The sequence below is a fragment of the Phyllostomus discolor genome, chromosome 14, assembly GCF_004126475.2.
Source record: "Phyllostomus discolor isolate MPI-MPIP mPhyDis1 chromosome 14, mPhyDis1.pri.v3, whole genome shotgun sequence".
Lineage (NCBI taxonomy): Eukaryota > Metazoa > Chordata > Mammalia > Chiroptera > Phyllostomidae > Phyllostomus > Phyllostomus discolor.
Genome location: NC_040916.2, coordinates 5,326,809 through 5,350,490, shown reverse-complemented (window position 1 = coordinate 5,350,490; position 23,682 = coordinate 5,326,809). Strand labels below are relative to the sequence as shown.

The following is a 23,682-nucleotide window of genomic DNA, read 5'->3' as shown; positions in this document are numbered from 1 at the left end:
CAGGAAGATGTCAGAACTTGCCTCCCATAAGTCTGGTGTGTGGTGTGTGTTTGTGTGTGTGTGTGTGTGTGTGTGTGTGTGTGGTGATGTGGTATGTGGTGGTGTGTGTACAGAGCAAAGCACGAGGACCAGAACCTCCCCTGACAAGCTGCTGGTGGGACCAAATCCACTACACATGTGAGTCTAACACTTCAACAGACAGCATGGCCGCTTTGCTGGGTGGCTTCCAATAGCAGAAGCAGAAGTTCCTAAAACCAACCAGAGGCTTTTCATGGTGCCCACAAAGGCATGCCACCTTCCAGGTCCTCCCACCCACAAGCATTCACCCTCAAGCCTCCCATTCTTCATTCCCTTCCCCACCCCTCAGGGCCAGAGTCCCTGCAAACTGAATCCTCACAGGGTCCCAAATCTAGTCGGCTCTGAAGCCGAGCCTTACAGTTCCACCCCACCCCTCCACCCACACAGCTGAGGTCACCAGGCCCAGCCTCTTTTGCAACTTTCCCAAGTCTGTGCATGAGAGGGAGAGGAGGAAAACTCAGAAGGAAGTGGCTTGGCCTCAACAAACTCTTATTTGCTTCCAAAGCCATTTTCTTCTGACCGGGCTGAGACTGTTGATCTAAGAGGAGACACCCCAGACTCAGAAAAAACTCCTGCCTGACTCCGGAGGCCGGAGGCCGATGCTAAGCAGCCACAGCTGTAAGTGCCTTGGAAGCTTTTTGGTTTTCTTTTTTTTTTTTTTGGTTCTTCTGTCTGTCCCAGCAGCCCCCAGGGGCATTTGTGTTTTAGTGAAGAGGAGTGGAGGCAGGGGATGCAAGGATGAGGCTTGGAATCTGGCAGCTGAGGGCTTAGATCCAGTCCAAAGACCCCCACCCGGGAGGAACTCCCAGGCATGGCAGCGAGCCAAGCAGAGAAGACTCCCCGCCCAGCGCTGGGAACTGGGGCCCAGCTCGGGTTTCTGCACGGGCCGATGCAGCTGCTGGCACAGAGGAAGGACAGTCAGAAACCAGAATCTTTCAAGAAGGCTTGGTCCTGCTAGCACCAGGAGTCCCCTAGGTACAGCAACAGGGCACCTTCCTGGATGGAACCATGCTGTCCAAAGGGTCTTGTCAGGAGGGGGAAACCCTGGAGCAGGAAAATGTTCCTTTTGTTCTAAATCATAAGTACGTCTCTTAGCACAGCTCTGCAATGCTAGGCGAGCAGCACTCAGACAGACCTGGGTTCTAGTCCCAGCTTGCCTCAGGAATCCTCTGGGCATGACAGCATTTTGTAAATTACAAAGCGCCCTATAATTGCTGGGCATTGTGTATTAATATAAATAATCTACTTGGGCTCACTGATCAACCCTCCACAAGTCCCATGGAAAGAGTTCCTCGTCTGTATCCTCAGACCTACATAGTGCTAATGCATAGTAGGCATATAGTACATGAGCTGGATAGATGGACAGATGAATGGATGATGAATGAGTATATGAGTGGAGATGGATGGATGGATGAATGAATGGACAGATGGAGATGGATGGGTAAGTGGATGGATGAGTATTTATTGAAGAATGAATATTTCCAGCATGGGTCAGGCTCTTTGGAGGGATACAGAGTGGTGTGAGGTGCTGTCCTGCCCTCTGGGCAATGCCAGTCTCCTTTGGGACATTAGTATTCAGGGACTAATACTCCCAAAGAACTTAACAGGAGTGCTGAGCCTCCTGAAACCGGAGCTGATCTCCACCTGCTCACTGGTCTCCCTTTCCCTCCTCCTCGTCAGCAGAAATGACACCTCACTCAACACAAACGGGGTAGAAGGTTGTGCGTGGGTCCTGGTTGGGCCAGTGGGGAGGAGGAAAAGGAGAGTGGGAATGTGAGAGCACAGCAACGCCAAGAGTTCTTGTACGACTGGCCCCAAGCCCTAGGGGTTTATTTTTATTGTTATTATATTATTATTGTCTTACTCCCCAGGGACTGAGCTACACTATAGCTTTGGCAGATGGGCAGGGCCAGGGTTCCAGGCTTAGAAGCATAGCCAGGCAAGAAGGGGAGAAGGGTTAGTCACATGCAGAGGGGAGCAGTGGCCTAAGACTCTGCCCTGTGTGGACCTGAGCTGGCTGAAGGCAGGGCCCCGCGTTCCAAGTCTGCTTTTCACTGTTATTTAACAATAAAGGGTGATGACTCAGCCTGGCCTCTAGGCAGATGCCCAGGTTTGAAGCAACTGAGTGATCTGAATGGGTGGGAGGAGGCTTAAAAGGACAGCTTTGCCAAAGTCCAGCCAAGTGCACAAGGTTAAGCCACTGTCTGAAATCTGCACGCACCTCCTCACTGAGCCCAGCCAGGGGCCAACCACCAGCCGCCCTCCCTTGCCACCACCACAGTCCTGGTCACCGTCTTGTTGCTGCCAGTTGTCCTAGGCCCATGGACCAGGCTATTTTAAATAACAGCCTCAGTAAATTCCTGCCTTTCCGAGAATGGGGTCGGGCAATCTGCAGTGGCAGCTTTAAGGGTACATCAGAGAAAGGGGACCAGTGAATGCGGAACACTGCGGATGGCTCATCAAAACACGAGAAAAACATACACAGAGACAACCAGGTCCTGTGGGGAAATAGGGACGGAACGGCCACTCTCTCTAGTGGGGAGTGTCATGGCCACCCTCCCCAGGAGAGAGTGCCCCTAAGGGAGAGCACCTCGTTCTCCTACCCGAGCAGGCTTTTATTGGGTTCGTTTGCATAAGAATTCAGGTAAAGCTCATTACTCATTGCCAGGAAGTAAGGATCAAGCAATAGGTAACACAGAAGTTACCTAGGTAACTTCTAGGTCTAGGAACTTAATAGGTCTGAGGGCCTATTTTGAGTCAGGGTCAAAGAGCTATAAAACTTGAGGAACAAACTTACTTCTTCCTTGGACCCTTATCATTCAGCTGAGAGTATTCTAAACAAAGCATGTTTCACAGGATTTTACAGATTCTTTCTTAGGCCTGATCACATGGGGAACCCGCCCTTTCTAGCACAGGGTGGCACCACCCTGTTATTGTTTCAGGCTTAGGTGGAGCAAGGGAACTAAGGCAGCCAAGAGATAAGGAGATTTTCTCACAGATAATGAGGACTCAGGCTTTGTCAAAACTGAGGGGCGAGGGTCCATCACCCCCTTTTGCTATAGCCCCCAAAGTCCTTCCTTGGGGGCCTCTCATGTGATCATGCCTGTCTTAGATCGTTCCCCCCTTGGGGAATCTTACCCATCATTGGCTAACCAACCAAGCATTGGGGGGCAGGCAGGGTGAAGTAAAAGGAGCAGAAGCAGCGCTCCTGCCAGGGAGATAAGCTTTTGTTTCCTTGCTGGCTTAGGGTCCAAGGTCATTCCCTCAGCCTTAGCCTTGACAGGGGTTACAGCTTCTGATACCACGTAGGGCGGTTCCCAACAAGGGCTGAGGTTGAGTTACAAGGATCTAGAGAAGAAAAGACTCAAGTAAAATGTAAAGAGAAGACTTAAACTTCAGAAAGGCTAGGATGGAACTGAGCATTTTGTGTTTCTCCCAAGGAAAATCCTCCCCTAGTGGGGAGGCAGGTCTATGGAGGCAGGTCTGGCTCCATCTTTCCATGAACGTGGCAGAGACAGCTCAAGCAGGCCCTGGGTGGGAGACTGGACTGGATGCCCTTCCTAAAGTGTGCTGCAGCAGTCTCCACTGGGAGTGTGACACAGCTGTGGAGGGAATATTTACACCATAGGGAGTGGCAGGCACTGCAATCTGCCTCCCCCTCACCCCCCGGTTGTTAACCATTTATTGGAGTCTTCCCCAATTTGAGGGGGCAGTTCTGCTCCAAGAGCATGACACATGCCACCCTGCAGAGTAAGCCACAGGCAGGAGTGATTCCATCTACCCACAAGGGAACAGAATCACCCGGGTTAAGTAAGCCACAGTCGCAGATGTATAGCCATGGAGTGAGCACTCTGACTCGAAAACCCATGATCACTCCGTGGGACCAGGCAGCCTCCTCCCCCGCTCAGGCCCCGAGTGGTTTGTCTTGCCAGGAACTCACCCCCAGGTGACTTTGGGTTTCCATCCATCCATTGCTCTTTTTAAAGAAATATTGTCCCTTTTTTTGATATTTTCAATTACAACAACTTAGGCTTGTGTAACTAATTTAATATATAAGACACAGGCTTTAATCCATCCTTCTCCACCTCCTAGTAACCATTTAGTGTGTATCTATCCTTAGCTTCCCATGCATTTACAGGGCAAGCATAAATATAATGTTGAACATATAGTTACACATATAAGTTGTTGTTCATTTTTATGTTGCTGGGATCATACCATACAAAATGTTCCTTTTTTACTTAATCATCATCATATATTCCTGTTTCATTACTTCATCTCACTCAGAGTATGAATGGATTATAATTTATGTTAAGAGTGCCTTCTTGGTGGACATTTAGGTTACAGCAGTGCTGTTCAGCAATCATCTTTGCACAAGTGTGTGTGTGAGTACACGTGTGTTTCTGTGGGATAAATTCCTAGGATTAGAAGCTAAGTGTGCACATACCGAGTTTTGACATTGTCAGATTGCCCTCCAGGGAGGACTGTGACAATTCACACTCTATCAACAATACACAAGAGCGTTACCCCTATACACTCGCCAACTCTAAACATTATCACTAGTCTTTTAACTTTTTTGCCAATCTGGTGGATGAAAAAGAGTGATATTTTTAAATTTGCATGTTCTTAAAAATTGGTAAGGTTGAGTTACCTTTCCAAAGCTTACTACTAATCATTTATAAGACTTCTGCAGGTTTGGTTCAAATTCTTTGCCCACTTTTGTGTTGTATTTTGTCTTTGACTATCTGTAGACTGCTTTGCACAGGCGGAGCTTGATCCTCTGTGGTACCACGTTTTTCTCTCCAGAGGCACACCAGCTCTGAGGCACCCAGTCAGGGCCAGGCATGTGATCGATCCTTCCTCAGGCTGGGGCTGGGTTCGCAGCAGGCAGTCAACCCCGCAGCTAGAGAGTGGTCTCTGCAGTTAGACCTGGGTTCATCCCAGTTCCAAATCCAAGCTCTGCCGTGTATGGGCTGTGTCTTCACAGATGAGCGACCTAACTTTCCTTAACATCTGTTTCTTCAGCAGTAAAAGAGGGAGGCCAATAAGAGTGTCAATCCCACAAGCTATTTTTTATGTGCTAATAGTCACAAAACCGTTACCATTTGATGAGCCCTGAATTGGTACCAGTAAATGTATTATAATAATATATCACATGGTATAAATGTAGTATAATAATGTATTAATTCATTTAACCTCAAAATAGTATACATATTGTTTATTTGCATATTCACAAAACCCCCTCAGGGTTCCAGGAAACAAATGTTAGCTTCTCGCGGGAGCCGCATCTCCTGGTAGCATGGCCCCATCACAGCATCAGTCCTCACACCGCCCGCCCAGCCCAGGTGCCGGTTCCCTCCCACCGGCGCTGCAGCTCTGGCACTTCGGCTGCCCTTCTCTCCATCTCCTCCAGCCCCACTAGCATTTGGTTAGACTCACAAAACCTGAGCCCAGTGCCCTGCATCCTGTGCACATGGACCCTATGAGTTTGAGCTCAGGAGGAGGGGAGCCAACCAGGCGCAACAGGTCCGGCTGCTGTGCGACCCTGGATGAGTAACTAGTGTCTCGGCTTCTCTGAGCCTCCGTTGTAAGTATTGCTTAGGGCTTTGGGGGAAGGGGGGATTCCCTAAATTCTACAGAAGAAGCAGAACAGCCCCTACAGGTTTCTTTCCCACTTACCCCTGCCCTGCCCCTCTTTTGTTCAGGCTCCCTTTCGAAGTCACAGCATTGGCTTTGGAGCTAAGCACGTTGTACCGGAGCCTTTAGGAGGGAACCCACATCACTCTTCCCCTTCCAGAGTGGTAACCGATGCTGAGAGGCCCACGCCTTGCAGGGGCTCTGAGTCACTTCTCCCTTGGCTGGTTTCACTGTAGGCAGCAACACTCAACCTGAAATGCCAGCCCTAGTTAATACCCTGAGTTCTCTTCCTTGCAGGTCAGGAGCATAGGAAATGAAGGAAGGAAGGAAGGAAGGAAGGAAGGAAGGAAGGAAGGAAGGAAGGAAGGAAGGAAGGAAGGAAGGAAGGAAGGGAGGAAAGGATCCTTGGTCTGATATTCATGTCTGTTCTTAATCTTGCTTCCTCTCCAGGCTTCCCTCTCTCCACAACTTTCCCCTCACCCCTCCCCAAAGCAGACCATCCACTTTCTCCCCTCAGCTGTTCCCAGGTCACTCCCTTTCGGAGGGTCATTGCCTCCCTCTGAATGTCAGTCCCCAAGCACATGTTTCATTTCTTCAGGGCCCAGTACAATTGCCGCCTCCTGTCCTAGCTGAACTCCCACAGCACTCTCCCTGTGCCTCGGTTGGGGCACTTGACACTCTCTCTGGTGTAATGACTCAGCCCCTGTCCTTTCTCCCCAGATGACTCCCAGGCAGGAGGGTGGGCATTCCTACTTGCTTTGTGCTCCTCCAGTGCCTAGTGCAGGCCTTTGCATACAGTAGGTATGCAGGCACTTGTTGAACGAATGCACGAACCACTGAGGAGACCTGTTGCCCACCATGCTAACCCACCCCTCAGAGTAGAAGGCCCAGTGCCACCGACCCCCGCTGCTGGGTCGAGCAGCTCTAGGCAAAACCTCAAATTACCTTTGAGCCATGGCATGGCTCATGGTGGGACACCAACAGTCCGGGGCCTTTTAGAGTTTTCTATTTTGACTCTACACTAACCAGGCATGCCCAGGCAAGGCTCTTGTAGCCCCGTGAGTAACAGCTCCAGCAGATAAAAAGCATTTTTCAACCAGAAGAGACCTTGAGTCTTTGGGGCCCCACTGGCTCATTCTCTAGTTGGAAAGCCAAGACTCAGAGAGGGGAAGTCACTGGCCCAAGGTCACACAGTGGCCAAGGGAGACCTGGAGCCTCCAGGGCCTTAGGACAGCCAGTCTAGAGTTATTTCTGAGTACCAGGGGAGACCCAAGCTGGCCAACTTTTGATGCTTGAGTCGGGCAGAGTCAGATTAAGGCTTCCTCAGGATGCGCAGGGCCTCCAAGGACGGAAGACCCAGGAGCTGGGAACACCGTGCATGTATTTGTGCATTGAAGGGGAGACCCAAAGAGCCGGGCAAACACGGTCCCCTGCAAAGTTCAGCTTTATCTTGTTAATAAAATAAAATGAATAAGTATATATGTATGTTATATGTATAAATTATGCACACATGTGCACAATGTCTATTTTTCTCTTGTAGGAACAATGCATGGTTGACATGTTTACTGTAAAAAAAAAACTGAAGCATCCTAAAAAGCATAGAGAACAAAATTAAAATCATAAATTCCCCACCACTCAAAATTAAACATTTAAATTTTTAAAATATTTTTTCCAGAAGTTTTGCTATCCAAGTAGGAACTCAGTTTACTGTTTGGGGTGGTATTGTATATGCAGTTTCTTGTCTTCTGTTTCTCATTTAGCTCCTGTGGCAGCGCTTTCCACGTTATTATAATACACGCAGAAACTGCAATACACTCACAAACTGTGTGCCGTGCTTTATCTAACCACTTCTTTAGTGTTGGCTGTTTGTAAATAATCCTGAAGAACATTCTTGAACAAAAGTCTTTGCCCGCATTTCAGATTATTTCCTTAAGACAAATTCCTAGTGAGTGGAGGGCAGGAACGTGTTTAAGACTCTCACTACTTGCTGCCAATTAGCTTTCCAGAAACATGTACCAATTACAGCCCCACCAGCTGCCTCAGAGAAGAGCCTTTGATTCTGCAATCACAGCAACACCTCGGGCAGGGGAAGGGCACGCTTCCATCCAAAGCCTCTTGGGTAGTCCTGACAATGGACCCCTTGTCCTGCCTCCATCTGCTCTTCCCGCTCTGCCCTCCATCCCTGGCTCCAGGCTTGACTGTGCGACGCCTCTGTTCAGTGCTCTCCGGCCTTCCTGGCACTCCAGGCTGCCTCCAAGATCAGGGCTGGTAGAAAGGTGGGAGATGCACCTGTCCGGTGGGGTCACCACCCTTCCAGCACTAGGGAAGCCCCAGAGGAAGCAAGGTGGAGGGTGTGTAAGGGTGGCTGAGTCATCCACGAGGCAACCTCACCCAAGTCCTCTGCCTAGGGCGGTGATCCGCACACCTAGGAGGAGAACGTAGAGGCCAGCCTCAGTGACAACAGCCACAGGGGGCCCTCTGGCCAGCATGTGGATGACTTGTTTCCCTACAGGTTTTGAAGCCCCTCCATGAATCCCCGGAAGAAGGTGGATTTGAAACTCATCATCATCGGAGCCCTGGGGTAAGTCAAGCTCAGCTTGGCGTCTGGGGGTTGGCGAGCAGGTCCCTAGCCAAGGGTAGTGAGACCTTCTGGGTGTGTTTCCACCTCCCATTGGGTCCTTTTCTGATTCAGGGTGGCTCTAGGGAGAGCATCTCACCCAAGGGAGGGAGCTCAGTAGGAAAAAGAGGCTGGGAGGCGGGCCAGCTGGTTTCTGGTCCAAGCTTTGCAATAACAAGCCCCTCAGCATCTCTCTGCCTTCCCACCTCCTGCCACATGCAGGGAAAGCCTGCCCATTGCTCTGGGGTACCCAGCTCTCTTCAAACCTCTCTGCTCACTTTGGTCCCTACTTCTAGGAACCATTCTAGTCTCTTGCTACTCAAAGTGTGATTCCTGGACCACAAATGTTAGATCACAATCTCAGGGAGAGACGGTAGTCAGAGGGGCGTGGTAAGATTCTGAGAATGGTATGGGTGTGCATACATGTTCCGTATGTGTGTGTTTACATGTGTCTGGCTTTTTTCCTTAGTGTAGGAAAGACCTCCCTCCTCCACCGCTATGTGCACAAGACGTTTTATGAGGACTACCAGACCACGCTGGGGGCCAGTATCCTCTCCAAGATTATCATGTTGGATGATACCACTCTGAAGCTACAGGTGAGTGGCCCTCCCTTTCCCTCTTCAACATGCATACCTGAAAACACCCCACCTTCTTAGGATGGCCATTCACATAGCTATGTGTATTAGGAGCTGGAATGATTTAGAACACACATCAACAAACTTCAGCTCATGGACTGAATCAGGTCCACCACCTGTTTTTGTAAATAAAGTTTTATTGGCACACAGTCATGCCCACTTTATGGTCTATAGGTACTTTCAAAGTAGTTGCAACAGACAGTATGGTCTGCAAGGCCTAAAATATGTATTACCTGGACCTTTATAGAAAAAAAAATTGCTGATTCCTAATCTAGAAGAATGAGCTCTAAATGCAGCAGTTGGGAAGTCTTACTCCTAGTCTCAGGTCCCTGGAAAGCTTGCAGAGTGGCCTTGGCAAATCCCTCCCAAGGCCCACATCCATCAGACGGGAACAACAGTGCCCGGCCTGACGGCCCAGAGGAAGACGAGGGCTCAGCTGCAGAAGTACTCTCGGATGCTAAATGTGAGTGCCAAGATGCCTTAGCGCACACGGGTGACAGGGCCCAGATACCTGTGTGTGAAAAGACCACACGCACCTGTGCCAGGGTTGTCTGCCTGTCTGCGCCCCACCCAGAAAAGGAAGCTTTGACATGATGTGATCCAGTTAGGCCAGACCTCCAGCCACTCATCACAGCCCCACGGGATGGCTTCTTTTCCCCTCCAGATCTGGGACACAGGCGGACAGGAGCGCTTCCGCTCCATGGTGTCCACGTTCTACAAAGGCTCCGATGGCTGCATCCTGGCTTTTGATGTCACTGATCTGGAGTCCTTTGAAGCTCTGGATACCTGGCGGGGTGATGTTCTGGCCAAAATCATTCCGGTGGAGCAGTCCTATCCCATGGTGGTGCTGGGGAACAAGATTGATCTGGAAGACCGGCAGGTACCATTCATTCCTTTACTCATTCATTCATTCGCCAATCATTCTGTGAGCATCAGCTGTGCCAGACACTGTGTTAGGCCCCACACATTCAGAGCTGCACCATACACAGTCCTTACCCTAAAAATTTCTCAGTCTAGTAATGGATAGGGACACTTTAAAAGGCAATTGCGATACAATATTGTAAATGCCATGATAGAGGTAGACCTTGGAAGGTCGGAGACCACAGTGAAAGCACATCTGCTGACACCCAGAATCTAGAAAGGGCTGCCTAGAGCAGGCGGCATCCAGGCTAATGAAACAGCATGAGCAAGGGAAGGAAACAGCCTGATACAAGCTGAGAACTAAAGGTAATTTTGTCTGGAGGCAGGGAGCAGAAGAACTAGGGCATCAGAGGCAGGCAGGTGGAATTTGAACTGACCGGTAGGACAGTATTTCTAGCCAGGGTCAGGTAATGGGTCTGCAGTTATAAATACTTGAGTCTACAAACTTTCTGAGAAAGCAGCACACATGTATTTTTTTATGAGCCGAAACATGTTCTGGATCCTCTGACAAACCACCGGGTGGCTTATCTGTCCCATGGCTTCGGCGACCCCGCTGTGTGGGAGTTTTCCACAGTGGCATCGAGCAGAGCTCTTTTCATCGCTGGCTACGAATGAGAAATGACGCGATGTGCCCACTGCATCACATCCCTCAGGTGCAGGTCAGATGCAGATCCACTGTAGCTACCGAACTCCAGGGGCCGCACGTCAAACTGTCCAAGTGGCCTCCTGCAAGCCCTTTTCTGGGTGGAGATGAGGCTTTTCGTGTTCTCCCTCTTGCGGGGAGTGCGCCCGGGATACAACTCTCTCCAAAGTAATCCATTCTAATCCTTCTTGTTGACCTTTTAATGTCCATGCTGTGGGTTTGGGAGTCATCCAACAGATTCTTGGTCATGAACTTGTGGAAATATACAAGGTCCAGGGACAGTCTGTCTCCCAGCCCACCTTATATCTGACATTGATCGGATTATTCTGCCTCCGGCCGCAACTTGCATTTTAACATCCTGCTTCGTTCCCCTGGAGATCGTGGGGTGGGAAGCTGAGGGAGTTCAAGACCGAGTCTGACCTTTTCTCAGTGAAGTAAGAGGCACCAGCTTCTTGAGCAGGAACTAAGCAGGAGTCCCAGGAACAATGGTGAAGCTTTGCCAGTGGCTCTGGAGAGGAAAGGGTGGAGAAGCAAATAGAGGACAAAGACAAGAACTGACAGGTGACACTCGGGGCTTAGCTGAAGGAGGACACCAGGAGTCTGAGGGGGAGTCTTTGCTGCGTTTTCCTTCAGCAGCCCAGTGTGGGGCTACAGCCAGGAACGAGGAACCTGGGACCAAGATTTCTCCAGGCAGGTGTAGCTGAAGACAGGGCTGTGAGGGCACTGAGGAACCATGAAGGAGAGAAGGGCAACAAGGAGAGGGTCGAAGGGTGGAGCGCTGGGCCGGCAGAGGTTGAGGAGCAGGGCAGAAAGAACGAGGGGGCGGCTGGGTGGAAGGGAAAGGAGGCTGCGGTCACGGAACAGGAGACCGTATTTAGCATTATTTACAGAGGGCCTGGGTCTGCCCCTGGAAAGAAGAGGCTGAAGCACAGCAGTGATGTCTGTTGGAGGGGTGGAGGCTACAGGGGGAGGTGGGGCAGAAGCCTCGCCAGGCTGCAACAGTTCATCGAATGAGGGGTGACAGCAGGAAGGAAAGCAGGGGTGACACCTCGAAGGGGTGGAGGGGTCCAGTCCAAGCTTGGGTGGAGGCATGGGCCTTCTTCTGCAGAGAGAGGGAAGTAAAGGCTGGAAAGGAGCAGCACAGCCCCAGGCAAGCCCGATCCCGTCTCCGGGACATGTGCCCTTAGCCAGTTCCAGCCTCTCCATCTGGGCAACGGAGGCCACGCACAGATTCCGTGAAATGGTGTGACGCGTAAGGAAACGACGCTGGTAAAGCATGTGGCGAGCTTCACACACGGGAGCGATTGTCATCCTCCTTGTTACCGTCAAGGCGCAGGCTGGGGAAACACGGGAACTTCTAGTCAATAAGAAGAAAATAAGCATGGAAAACTCTATTGCTAAGCATTGCGGTGAAGAGAAGGTTCTGGAAATGGATGGGGTGGGGGTCGCACCACAGTGTGACTGCACACTTAAGGCCTTCAACTGTGCACTTACACACAGCTAAAATGGTACGTTTATGTGTGGGTGTATTTTACCACAATAAAAATGTGTATTGCCAGAACGGTTTTAAAGACATTATTGACCTACGTGTTTTAAAATCCCCGCTCTCCCTGCAGAAGGTCATAGAGTGAAAAACGTTCATCTGTTTAAAAGAACGGCTCTGCCAGCCTCTGTGCTGCAGACAACTCACTTCCTAGCACGTGGGTTCTCGGCTATGAGCTCAGGGAGGCAATGCTGACTTCCCACTGAGTCATAATGTTGGGACTATGCTTTCTGAAAATATTTGTTATTTCTGGTAGTGGTTTAAGATGCATTTGACACATTAATTTTAATGCATCTGATTAATAATTTGAAGTGTGTATGAGATGGAAAAGCATCATAAATAAAATTATATAAAATGGACTAATCTTGTCACAACTTTGGCCTCTGGTGAACCACCAAATGTTCTGCTTGGTGATTCGCTTCACAGGAGAAGTAAAATGTTGGTAGGATATTGTCAGCCAAAACCAAAACTAATCGAAGTAACACTTTCAAAATTTTCATACTTACCACGTCCCCAAATATTGCACCCTGAGCTTATTTCCACAGTTAGAGCCTAAGTTACAAATACCTGTGATTTTATGAATAAAAGAAAGGATGACTTTAAAGCTGGAAATGGAAGAGAGACATGAAAATCACTGTCTGGGTTGTTTCCTTCCCAGGCCGGCTTTCTGAGGGTCAGTAAGAGAGGTGATAGGAATAGAAAAGTATGTTAATTGGCAACATCATCTCCAACGTGGTATTTTATAGTTGTGTATTTAATCATTGCATGTAAACAGAACAGAGAAAGAATAAGGACAAGGAAATAAAATATCTGCCATAACCCAGTCACTGTCCAGGAGGAGAGCAGGGACAGCTGAGATCAGCCAGCTATAGTTGCAAACTTGTCTTCCTAGCTCTGTTGCTGGCTGGCCTTGGGCACCAATCCTGGCTTCTGCCCCTTGCACCATTGAATCTGAAGAATCTCCCTGCCTACTGGAGAAGAGGCACTTGACGTCACTGCACTGCAGGTCAATTTCTACTGCAGCTCCTGGGCGCCACTGATGGGCCCAGGAAAGCCTTCGTCACCTGGTGGGGGTGGGGGCTCGGCAGGTGGGTGGGATTTAAAGAAGGAAGGAGCAGTCAGAAGCCTAAGTCCAGTGCTTGCCGTCAAGGACTTTAAAAGATACAAAGCCTATAATAGTGCATGTCCACTGTAATTGAAACATTATTTTTAAAAAGGATACAAAGCCCTTTGTGTTTCTAAAATGGCATCCAGGTATAACATGTTCATTTCCAACGAGCATTTATTTGCACGTTACTAGTGAGGACGATAGTGATCGATAGCCCGGCCAGCCTTGATTCTTCTCTCACACATAGTTCAGGATTTTCCCCAAGCTGTGGGGCTTCTCGGCGACTCACCAGGTCTTCAGTGTCTGTGCTCCATGAAAGGGAATACTGATAGCCATGATTCTGGGAACCCTATCCCAGGTGACGAAGGCAGGCGGATCTTAGAGATCAGAGGCCAAGACCAGGGCCTGGGGTTTCTCCCTGCTCTGCTCAGACTCAGCAGCAACTGGGAGAGTGACTGCACTTGGCTTGGGTATGGGAGGTGGAAGTGTCGTTGGGGTCCCCAAAGGACAGGCTGCTTAGCCACCCCCAGTCTCTGCCCACCAGTGCTGGGTGGCAAGCCTCATAATGCCAGGGCAATGCCATGAGCCCTGGGCCACTCCTGCAACCAGGAAAGCAAGGACCAAAGAGATAAGGGACAGCAACAGCACCTTTCATCTCAATAAGATACATTCCCAGAGCCTACAGGAGTGGGGAAACAAGTTGAGGAGGGGTAGCGTCTGCGCTATATCCTGGGAGTTGGGCAGAATGGTCCCTTCTCCATGAGGAAAACCTTGGCTCCCTTCAATAAAATGAAATGGTTATAAAGTCCCAGGTACAACTGTTCAATGCATGGTCATTTTTCTGGTCCCTGAAATAATTAGCCATTAAACTCTGTGTTAGCAGTTGTCTTTGGAAGTAACCTGCAGTGCTGCCAGAACATTTTCCAGTCTAACATCCCCTAACTGTGATCAGCCATTTGCACGTGGGTAGTGACGTGCTCATTCAGCCTGCACTGCGTGGCTCGTGATGCCAAGCTGAGAGCTAAAGAGACCCCGACCCTAAACTCAAGGGGCCTGCAGCCCAGTGGGGGAGGCAGAAAATCAGCCCAGTTCTTGTGAAGTGTCCTGCACAGGGCAGCCCAGCTGCCGTGGGAGCACAAGCTTGGGCTTCATGCAGACTCTGCCCTTCTCAGCTGTGTAATCTGAAGCAAGTCACTGAACCTCTCTGAGCCTCAGTGTTCTTATCTGTAAAGTGGAGCTAATAAGACCCATGTCGCCGGGTTACTGAGGGTTGCATAAATGAATATGACAGGACAGCTAACAGAGTGCCTGGCCCATAGTAGGAGCTTATCAACTGTTCCTAGGACTCTGTCCTGGGCATACAGGGTTAGCAGGGACCTGAGTCCCTGCCCAGCAACAGGCCTCCTGGGCATGGGCCTGCTCAGCCAGCTCAGGGGAAGTTGGCTAGTGTCTGTCAAGCCCGTCTCCTTTGGAAGGGGCTGCAGAAGGAGCCAAGAGCAGGGAGAACCCCCCAGTGCAGGCAGCACAGCCCATGGACTCTAGTTCAGCCAAGCTGGTGTTCAAATCCTGCTCAGCGCCACACACTCTGAGCAAAGTCTTCTGTTCTCCAGTGCTCAGCTTCCTCATCTGGAAAATGAAGTATCAACAGCCACCTCGTAAACTTATGTTGAGGAATAACGTGTGTAAAGTTATGGACACGTGGGCAGTTCCCAAGAAATGGGAGTGGCGGTGGAGACAGTGAGGACCGCTGACAGTGGGGATGGTGGGGATGATGACGCAGGGACAGTGGTCTTTTCCCCCTTCACTCAGGTGCCGCAGGAGGTGGCCCAGGGCTGGTGTAAAGAGAAGAACATCCCCTACTTTGAAGTCAGTGCCAAGAACGACATCAACGTGGTGCAAGCCTTTGAGATGCTGGCCGGCCGAGCTCTGTCAAGGGTGAGTGGCTGTGGAGCAGCGTGAGGCAGGCTGCCCCGGGGGCGGGGGGTCTCAGGAGCTGGCAGAAAGGAGCACTGGGCACAGGCGGGCAGGGGGCAGCAGGGGCCTGCTCGGGGTCTCAATCCATGAGTCACTGCGGGGCTCAGCAGGACTCCAGCTCTGGGCACAGGGGCAAAGCAACTTTAAAGTGCACAGTCAGTGGTCCCTCCACCTCACTGACATCAAAATCATTTGTGCAGTTTCTAAAAATGATGATAATAATAATAATATTAGTAATAGTGTTCTGTAGACCACCCCTGGAGATTCTGGATGGTAAGAGCCTGAGAAGCACCTAGTTCCATCCTCCTCGGCGGGAGGGAAGCCCCGGGTGCCAGGTGTTTGTTCAAGCAGCATGTCAAGCCTGCAGGGGCTGCTGGCGTGTTCTCATCAAAAGATGGATAGACATAGACCCAGGTGCGATCGTCAACAAGCACGTGTCAGGGCATCACGTGTGCGGAGCACCGTGCGGGGACCGGGGCCCCTCGCCCTCATGGGGAGACAGGCAGGCACGTGAGTGGTTTCAGAACAGGTGCTGCAAGGCAGGGAAGGACTCGGCGGGCGGCGGCAGGGCATCAGAGGAAAGGCGGCACAGTCCGTACTGGGGGGGGGGGGGGGGGGGAATCGCAGAGGAAGATCAGGGAAGGCAGCCTGGAAGCAGCAGCGAGGTTCTAATGCCATTCTGACGTGGACATTGGAAACGGGGAGGAGGGCCCGTGAGAGACTAGCATGGGGAAGGGCTCAGCTTGTTTCACTATTCTGCTGCATTTAATCAAGGTGGGCTTCTTAGAAAAAGGGAGAAGGTCATTGCGGCAATGACTTTGAATTGAGGAAATTCTCGCTGGTGGTGAGGGTGGGAGAGGGTGCCTGCCAGAGGAGTGGCGTGTGAGCTGGCTGTTGAAAGGCGATTCACAGGTTGCGGGCGGACGTGGTGGGCCAGTGCAGGTGCAAGCAGGAGTGGCAGAAGGGGGGAGAAGGGCGTGTCCAGGGGCCCAGGCAGGAGCCCACTGTGGGTTCCGTCTGTAAGAGAAAGAAACGTGGTGTGGAGGGAAGTGGGGTGTGAGATCATGGTGAGTAATGAAGCCCACAAGGTCAACGGCACCAGATCCCAAAGGCCTAGTGACCCCAACAGAGATCTGTGCTCTGTGCTCTTCAGGCTTCTGTGCTCTTCCAAAGCCAGAGGCGGAGGGTCGTGCTTCCCAGAGTGCTCAGCAGGGCCCAGTGCACAGGGGCAGCAGTGGGGGGCGGGGGGAGTGGGGGGCTCACCCAGGCCTCGAGGCCCAACGGGGCAGTCTTTGTACAATGCCTGCATGACTCAGAGATGTGGAGGAGGGTCATCTTCACATCAGAACAAACATACCCACTGGGGCAGAGCTCGTAAAACTCACTGGATGTGTGAGGTGAAACAGAGATTCGCAAATCTCTGTTTCAAGGTCACACAAGCGTTTTCGAAGACGTTTCCCCGGAGGACCACCCTGCTCCTTCCCAGGGAGGCTGTGTGCGCACTCACACCGGGGGAGTGTTTTCAGAGGGAGGTGTGGGAGGTGCTGCTGGAGGAGGGGGAGAGCCCCGGCCTGGGGCGCAGGAGCTGGGCTCTGCAGCCAGGCAGACTTGGCTTTAAATCCTGGCTCTGCCTCTCCCTCCCTGTGTCCCTGAGCAAGGCATGCAGCTTCCCCAGGGCACCGCTTTCCTCCCGTCAAAGTACAAATAACAACGTCTTCCCCGCAGGGAGGTGTAGGGAGGTGGCAGGGACTAAATGAAATAGTTTCGCAGCAAAGAGAAGGCATTAAATAAAACGTAGCTATTTGTAAACAAGAGCCATATACAAGGGTTTTCAGCAGGGGCTCTTCCAGCCGCAGAGGGGCGGGCTCCATGGGCGGCTGAGGAGGCACTGAGACCATCCAGGCCCGAGAGGACGGACACGGCGAGGACGGGTGGTCACGTCAGGGCTTGGTGGTGGGAGAATGCAGGAGAGGAGGAGTCAGGAGCTGTGTGGGCTGGCAAGCGTGGGGACAATTGATTAGGGATGCTCTGGACCGAGGCGGAGGAGATGGGGAAAGCAGGAGCTTCGTGGGGGCCTGGGCGATTCTGTCCTTTGGAGGAAGCGGCATTCCAGGGTCCCTGAGGTCCCTCGAAGTGTCTAGTCCTACAGGGAGCCCTGGATGGAAAGAGCGGTTTGAGAGTAGAGCACCTTCGGAACAGGTACTCGGTTAACATTTGGAGAAGAAGGTAGGAAGCTACTTCAGTGTCACATGCTGGCCACTATCAAAGATTAGGGTATTTACTCCGAAATGTGATTCAGAATACCCTCATAATCAAAGAAGGGACACCCGCCTGCTTTGGGGGATGTGGAATGACGGTTTTGCTTCCACCAAGCTGGCAACACCATCCCCGCTGGGCGGGGCGGGCCTGGCTCCAGGGCCTGGCGTGGGCTGCAGCGGGAAAGCCCGGATCCCTCCGTCCCACTGGAGAAAAACTAAACTGCTGCGTTCGGAGGGAGGCAGTGTGCTCGCTGCACCTGCAGGGCCTCCACGAGATCCTCAGGACGCGGGGTCTGATCTGAAGGCGGGTCCATGGAGGCGACCCGGCTCAGAGGGGCAGACGCCCACACCCACAGCCCCTGAAGTGGCGCCTGCATTTGGACACTACCGCTGACCTTGCGGCGAGATGCAGAAGCTTGCCAAGACGATCAGGGCTGAAGAAATCACACAGAAAACCTAATCACGGCGGGCCGGTTACCTGGGAGTTCTACAGGAAGTCCGAGGAGCCGGACGAGGCCTTCCTCGCTGACGTCATCAACGGGAAGGGCTCCGGGGGACTTGCGCCTGGGAGTGTGTGGCTGTTACTGGGTGAGAAGGGCGGAACGCCCCGCTTTGCCAGGGTGGGGCGTGAGGGAGCGTCTCACACCTTCCCGAGGCGGCGGTGGCATTCGTTTGTTCCAGAATAAAGGGCCACGGAGCTCAGACAGCCGCAGCCTCTCGGGGCTCTCCCGGTCTCCGTCCCCAGGGCTGGCGGCACGGGCAGTGGCCGCATGGGGGGGACTGGGGTCCAGGCTGGGCCTTGCGTGGACGTGAGGGCGGGTCACAGCAGGCCCTGCCTGTGGGTCCAAAAGACCCAATTTTAAAAATACCCGATCCTAGCCAAGGTCTCTTCAGCTTTCCTGCTGACAGAGGGACCAGGAAGGTGCCACGACAAGAGCCTCTGTTCAAAGCCCATCTTACTGAGAGCAACGGATCACCCAAGGTACAAAGGGACCTACAGAGTAACATTTTGCTCCTCCCTGCCCCTCGCTGCGAGGTCCAGAAAGGTCAGGATTTCAAGGACAGTTAGCTCAGTGGAGTGAGCGGGCCCTGCCCACCGCAGAGCGGCAGTTGGAGGACTGGGCAATGCCCGGGGCTGCATGGGCCAGAGCCCCCAGCCCAGGCCTGGGTGGTGCTGGGGAGAAGGAGCCCTGGCCGGTTCTCTCTCCTCACGCACCTCAAGGCAGGACTGTGCTCCCGCAGTGTGAGAGCTGGGGCTGCACGGGGCACCCCGGTCAGTCGGGTCCGCACGGAGGGGCTGGGACTCTCCAGGGGACGGGGAGGCTGATGGTTGATCTGAGATGTGGGGGCGTCCCAGAGGGACAGGCTTTAGGGATACTTCCACATTCCCAATACTAATCCTGCCTGTTAATATACATATTTACATTTATATATTCCATATGTATAACACATTACAAATAAAATTCTAATAACGCAGAAGAGTTGGTGGAGGGATCCTCAGGCCCATCGTCTGAGCTGGCTGAGGGTGGCTGCCCCCCAGGCACTCTCGGGGAGGCGAGACACGGGGGTTCTCTGTGAACAAACTGTGTGAAGCAGGGCTGGCTCCCAGGCCGGTGCCACAGCTTCATGCTGCCAGGCCAGACCGAGACTCAGTCTGAGGGTGGCAGCCAGTGCCTGGGCATCAGGGTCCTTCTCATGTGCCGTGGGGTCACCGTCAGGGTACAGTAGATGGACCCCACACCACCTCCTGGGGCCATGGGCTTTAGGCCTCTGTCAACACTTGCCAGCCAGGGGCCCAACCAGAGCCTGGGAGCCGTGGAGACGAAGAAAATCCGAGCCCTGGGAGTTGTTTCCTCGGGGAAGGGCCCTGGAGACAGACCCGTAGTCCTGCATCGCCTCCCACCCAGGGGGCCCTGCCCTTCTTGGTCCACACGAACACACAGAGTGCGTGTGTGCACATGCCCTCACGCACACACCAGGTGTGGGAGGAGCATGGACTCAGCGAGCTCAGTGGCCACGAGGGCGGTGGCACAGTGAAGGGATGGTGCCTGTTTAAGAGGAGACCCTTCAGCACATTAGACCCACCTCCCTGAGGAAGCCCTCCGCCCACCCCACTCTCGCTCCTGAGCCAGGTGGGGCATCCTAGGTGAAAAGTGGTCAGCTGCCTGGGGAGAAGCTCATCAGACTTAGAAGGGGCTTCCTCTGGACCTGTTGGGAGGGAGAGTTGGGGAGGGTGGGCAGACAGGTGAAAAGGCCCAGTAGAAACATTGAGTCTGTTTAGGGAGGCCTCTCTGGACACGGCAAGAACAGGAGGGACAGGAGGGTGGGCACATCGATAGGTGGTCATGGTGAGAGAAGGTTGAGGTGTCGGGATGTTTGTGGGGAGAGGTCCCATCTCTGATGAGGTCAAACGTCACCTCAATTATCCCCTCTGGAGAATGGAAAGTTATGGGACCTGGTTGGGGGTCAGGAGACCTGGGTCCCTGACCCAGTCACCCAACTGCTCTGTGTGCCTGGAAGACACTGGAGGAGGGAAGGAAGGCAAAGGGTGAGGAGGTCAGTGTCTTCCCGCTGTTACCCAGCAGCACAATGGGGAGGCAACAAACGCCCAAGCACCCTCAGCCTTAAGAACAGAGGGCAGGTGGTGCTCCTTGCCTCTCAGGTGTGGGTGCTGACTTCTCTTTCCCTTCCCCAGTATCGGAACATCCTGGAGAATTACCTCACAGACTCCATCAAGCTCTCACCAGAAGACCAGTCCAGGAGCAGATGCTGCTGACCTTCCAGACTCCCTCTCGTGGCAGCCAGAGACACAGCCTGCCTGGGCCTGCTCCTCCGGGGCTCCCACCAGCCCCACCACCTGCCCAGGCTTGGCCGGGCAGCCCAGGCCCCATGGCAGAGCCCTGATCCCCTCGTGTCCCTGCTGGGCCCAGAATCAGAGGGCAGCCCCTCCCTGGGGCTGAGTGCAGTGAGCCAGGGGCTGCATCCTCAGGGGTCCTGATGGAACTCAGAATGTCACAGCCGAATTCCGGCCTGGAGCACACACAATTCCCTCACTGGCAGCTCTCCTGCCACCCTCCCTCCCCAAGCACACTCCTGCTCCGGAACACTCATCTCTGCAGACAGACAGGCCACTGCCTCTGCAGCACTGTGCACTGGCCTTCCTGGCCCATGCCGCCGCTCAGCACAGCTCTGGACTAGGGCACAGCCCAGCCTCCCTCGGTAATCGGGGCCAGGAAGTGAGGGTCGAGCCCCGGAACAGCCTTCTGCCCTCCAGAGCAAGGACTCGGGAGTCCAGGAAAAGCCACCAGGGCCTGGCTAGGTCCTCCTCACTCAGGCCACGCCCATAAATCTAACAAACGGGGTGGCATATGCCCTGCCCACACCAGGGTGTGATTTGAAGACCAGAAACTCTCTGCATAAATCTCAGTTATTTTTGTTGACATGCATTTATTTATTCCTTCAACAAGTATTTTTGAGTAGAAGTACTGAGGTCCAGCGACAAACGAAACAGACAAGGACCCTGTTTCCCTGGCCCCTGCATTATGTTTAGGGAGAGAAGAACCGACACAGAATTTACACGAATATTTTCAGATAGCAAGAAAGTGCCTGAACAAAGTGAAACAAGACAGGGAGGGCAGGGGCTGGGGTTGGGTGCTGCAGGTAACATTTGGCCTGAGGGCTAGAGAATGAGCAACAAGCTGCCACCTCAGATCTGGAAGAAGAACATTCCAGGGATAGAGAGTAGCAAGGGCCAGGCCCCAAGCCCAGGATAAGCTTGCTGTGTTCCAGGAAGAGTGAAAGGACATTCACTTACCTGAGCGCTCAAAGCGGCTGCCCCTGCGACAGCGGAGGGGAACGCCCCCTCCCGGGTGGCTCCTTGATCCTCTGCTAACTGGCCACCAGAGGGCAGCAGTGCTCTTCTTGGTTGGGGTAAGTGGACCGCAGGCGCTCCAAGGACCCTGAAGAGCTGGCCCTGGGTAGATTAGCTCTTCAAACTGTGTGGGGGAGAATCCCAATTTCTTAAGCTTACTAAGAAATGAGCAAAAACTGCAACATCAGTGATTCAAACAAGAAACCCACATCTGTGACAAATACTAGAATGAGGGGCCTGGAGAACTCATGGATTCTCTGTCCCTACAAACTCTAAAGCCATTATCTTCTGGGTACAGACAGCATAGACAGAGCTCATTCTGGTGTGGGGAGTGGACAAGATGACCTTCTCCTGGCCACAGAAGTCTCCTTCCTGAGCTCCAGGCGAGCTGGGGATGTCAGTCTATGGCTTCTGTGTGTCACCTGACTCTAAAGATACAGACTACAGACCTAGAGGTAGCAGAGGGGGAGGGGGATGACCAGGGAGGGAATGGGGGACCCCTTCTCCCCCTCCCAACTGCGGAGCAAAAACTGGCTTGTCCTGGGCAGCAGCGTGGGCCTGGCAGGGGAACGGGCGGCCTGGAGCACAGCCCTGTCTCTGTGTCTTCGTGGGCGGCGTTCTGCACATCACTCAGCTCTGCTGGGAGTCGGTGGGACGGTGGGTCAGACGGGCGGAGTGTGGGTGTGCACGCAGCAGCTTGTGCACTGCGGTGGACCTGGGGACCGTTTCCAAGTGTGTACAATAAATAATACATGTGTTCTTTGTTTTTATCCTTTGTGGGATTTAGTTATTACATTTTTTTAAAATCTCCATAGTTCAAAATTCAAAAGACATGAAAGGGAAGACAACAAAAAGTAAATAGGACAATTTATATAACTGGCAGGGCCCATTGCAAAATAAAAATGCCCAACTCCTTATTTAAAAATAATTAAGAATTTTCCCTGGCTAGTATGGCTCAGTGGATTGAGTGCCAGTCTGCGAACCAAAGGGTCACTGGTTCGATTCCCACTCAGGGCATGTGCCTGGATTGCCTCCAGCCAAGTCCCCAATAGGAGACATGCAAGAGGCAACCACACATTAATGTTTCTCTCCCTCTATTTCTCCCCCTCTTCATCTCTCTCTAAAAATAAATAAATAAAATATTTTTTAAAAATTATTAAGAATTTACCTGGCTGGTGTAGCTCAGTGGATTGAGTGTGGGCTGCGAACCAAAGTGTCGCAGGTTCAATTCCCAGTCAGGACACATGCATGGGTTGCAGGCCGCAACCCCCAGCAACCGCACATTGATGTTTCTCTCTTTCTCCCTCTCTTCCCTCTCTAAAAATAAATAAACAAAATCTTTTTTTAAAAATTATTAAGAATTTAAAGACAGCAACAGTGAATCATTAAGCCAAGCACAAGGGCCTTCTGAGTATAAGCTGCACAGACCACGAAGCTGTTGCTGAGTGAGTAACTACATTTCAGTGCCTCCAGAATGCTAGAGCCCCCAGGGCTGCAGACACACAGTAGCTTGTAGACAGAAGAGTCTACCTTTGCAAGAGCTGCATGGAGATTTCACCCCACGCCCAAATCACAGACAGGAAGTTCTAAGTACGGTGGAGAGTGAGGTCTGAGGGCCACAGCATCCCTCCTCTTACGACCAACCCCCAAAGCAAAGGGAACCTAAGTGACAAACTGCAGACTGCCCCCCTCTCCACCTTTAAGTCCCCCCTGGCCTGGCCTGGCCCTCGGGGGCAGTAGGGGCAGGTACCGGGAGGGGGGGGCAGCAGGTGGGGACTCCTGCCCAGTGGAACCCGGACCGGGGTGGGGCAGCGTTCCCTGGGCCCCTTCATCACCACCCCTTTAGAGAAGAGGACCCAGGTCAACCGCTGTGACCCAGGCTGCTCTGGAACCCACCTGAGCCCTGCTCTGAGGGGCGGCTCCAGGCGGCCAATAAGTGATGGACAGGGTCTAGGCCAGAGCTCTGGGTGGCATTCACCCTTGAGGCTTAAGAAAAAACACAACCAAATCCAGTCACCAAATAAACTTGAGCCGGGCCAGGCTAGGTGCCAGACACCTAAGGAGATTTGGGGAATGCTGACTTTTCTGCTGTTCGCTCCCATCCAGGAGAGTTTCCCTCCCCTCTCGGCCACCGGCAGGACAGCTCCTGCAGAGCCGGCAAGTGGCCCACACCCTCTGCACGGGCTTTCCGAGGAGTGGACAGGCCCGAGGTGGCCACAAGACAGCCATGTGGGGAGCGGCACCCAAACCAGCTCAGCCGTGCATGGCGGGCCCAGCTGTGGGAGTGGGCTGACACGGGCACACGCCTGCCTCTAGGACGTGTTTTGGGGGATGGGGAGGAAGAGGACCAGGCTAAGTGGGGAGTCTAGTTCAAGTAGTGGGCACTGGCCCGTACCAGGA

The 23,682-nt window shown here is 52.6% G+C and overlaps 1 protein-coding gene across 3 annotated transcripts; it reads left to right on the top strand.

Moving 5' to 3' along the window:
- Positions 1-464: 464 nt before the first annotated feature.
- On the top strand, positions 465-22,052 carry RAB7B (RAB7B, member RAS oncogene family). Of its 3 annotated transcripts, none has more exons than XM_036015156.1 (6): positions 478-696; positions 8,225-8,293; positions 8,799-8,925; positions 9,629-9,850; positions 14,995-15,114; positions 20,107-22,052. In XM_036015156.1, the coding sequence occupies exons 2-6, from the start codon at positions 8,241-8,243 to the stop codon at positions 20,185-20,187; spliced, it is 603 nt and encodes a 200-aa protein (XP_035871049.1). In that variant the 5' UTR covers positions 478-696; positions 8,225-8,240; the 3' UTR covers positions 20,188-22,052. The 3 variants fall into 3 exon arrangements, with proteins under 3 accessions (XP_035871050.1, XP_035871049.1, XP_028386671.1); XM_028530870.2 differs by having other exon boundaries at positions 480-696; positions 9,629-9,844; positions 14,989-15,114; XM_036015157.1 differs by lacking the exons at positions 14,995-15,114; positions 20,107-22,052 and adding an exon at positions 10,369-11,480 and having other exon boundaries at positions 465-696; positions 9,629-9,844.
- Positions 22,053-23,682: the final 1,630 nt, after the last annotated feature.

Excerpts from the sequence above, each read along its gene's own strand:
- RAB7B (XM_036015156.1), top strand. The coding sequence starts at position 8,241 with ATGAATCCCCGGAAGAAGGTGGATTTGAAACTCATCATCATCGGAGCC. Across the intron at positions 8,294-8,798 it reads ATCATCATCGGAGCCCTGGG|TGTAGGAAAGACCTCCCTCC; the intron begins GTAAGTCAAGCT and ends TTTTTTCCTTAG. Across the intron at positions 9,851-14,994 it reads TGGAAGACCGGCAGGTACCA|CAGGAGGTGGCCCAGGGCTG; the intron begins TTCATTCCTTTA and ends ACTCAGGTGCCG.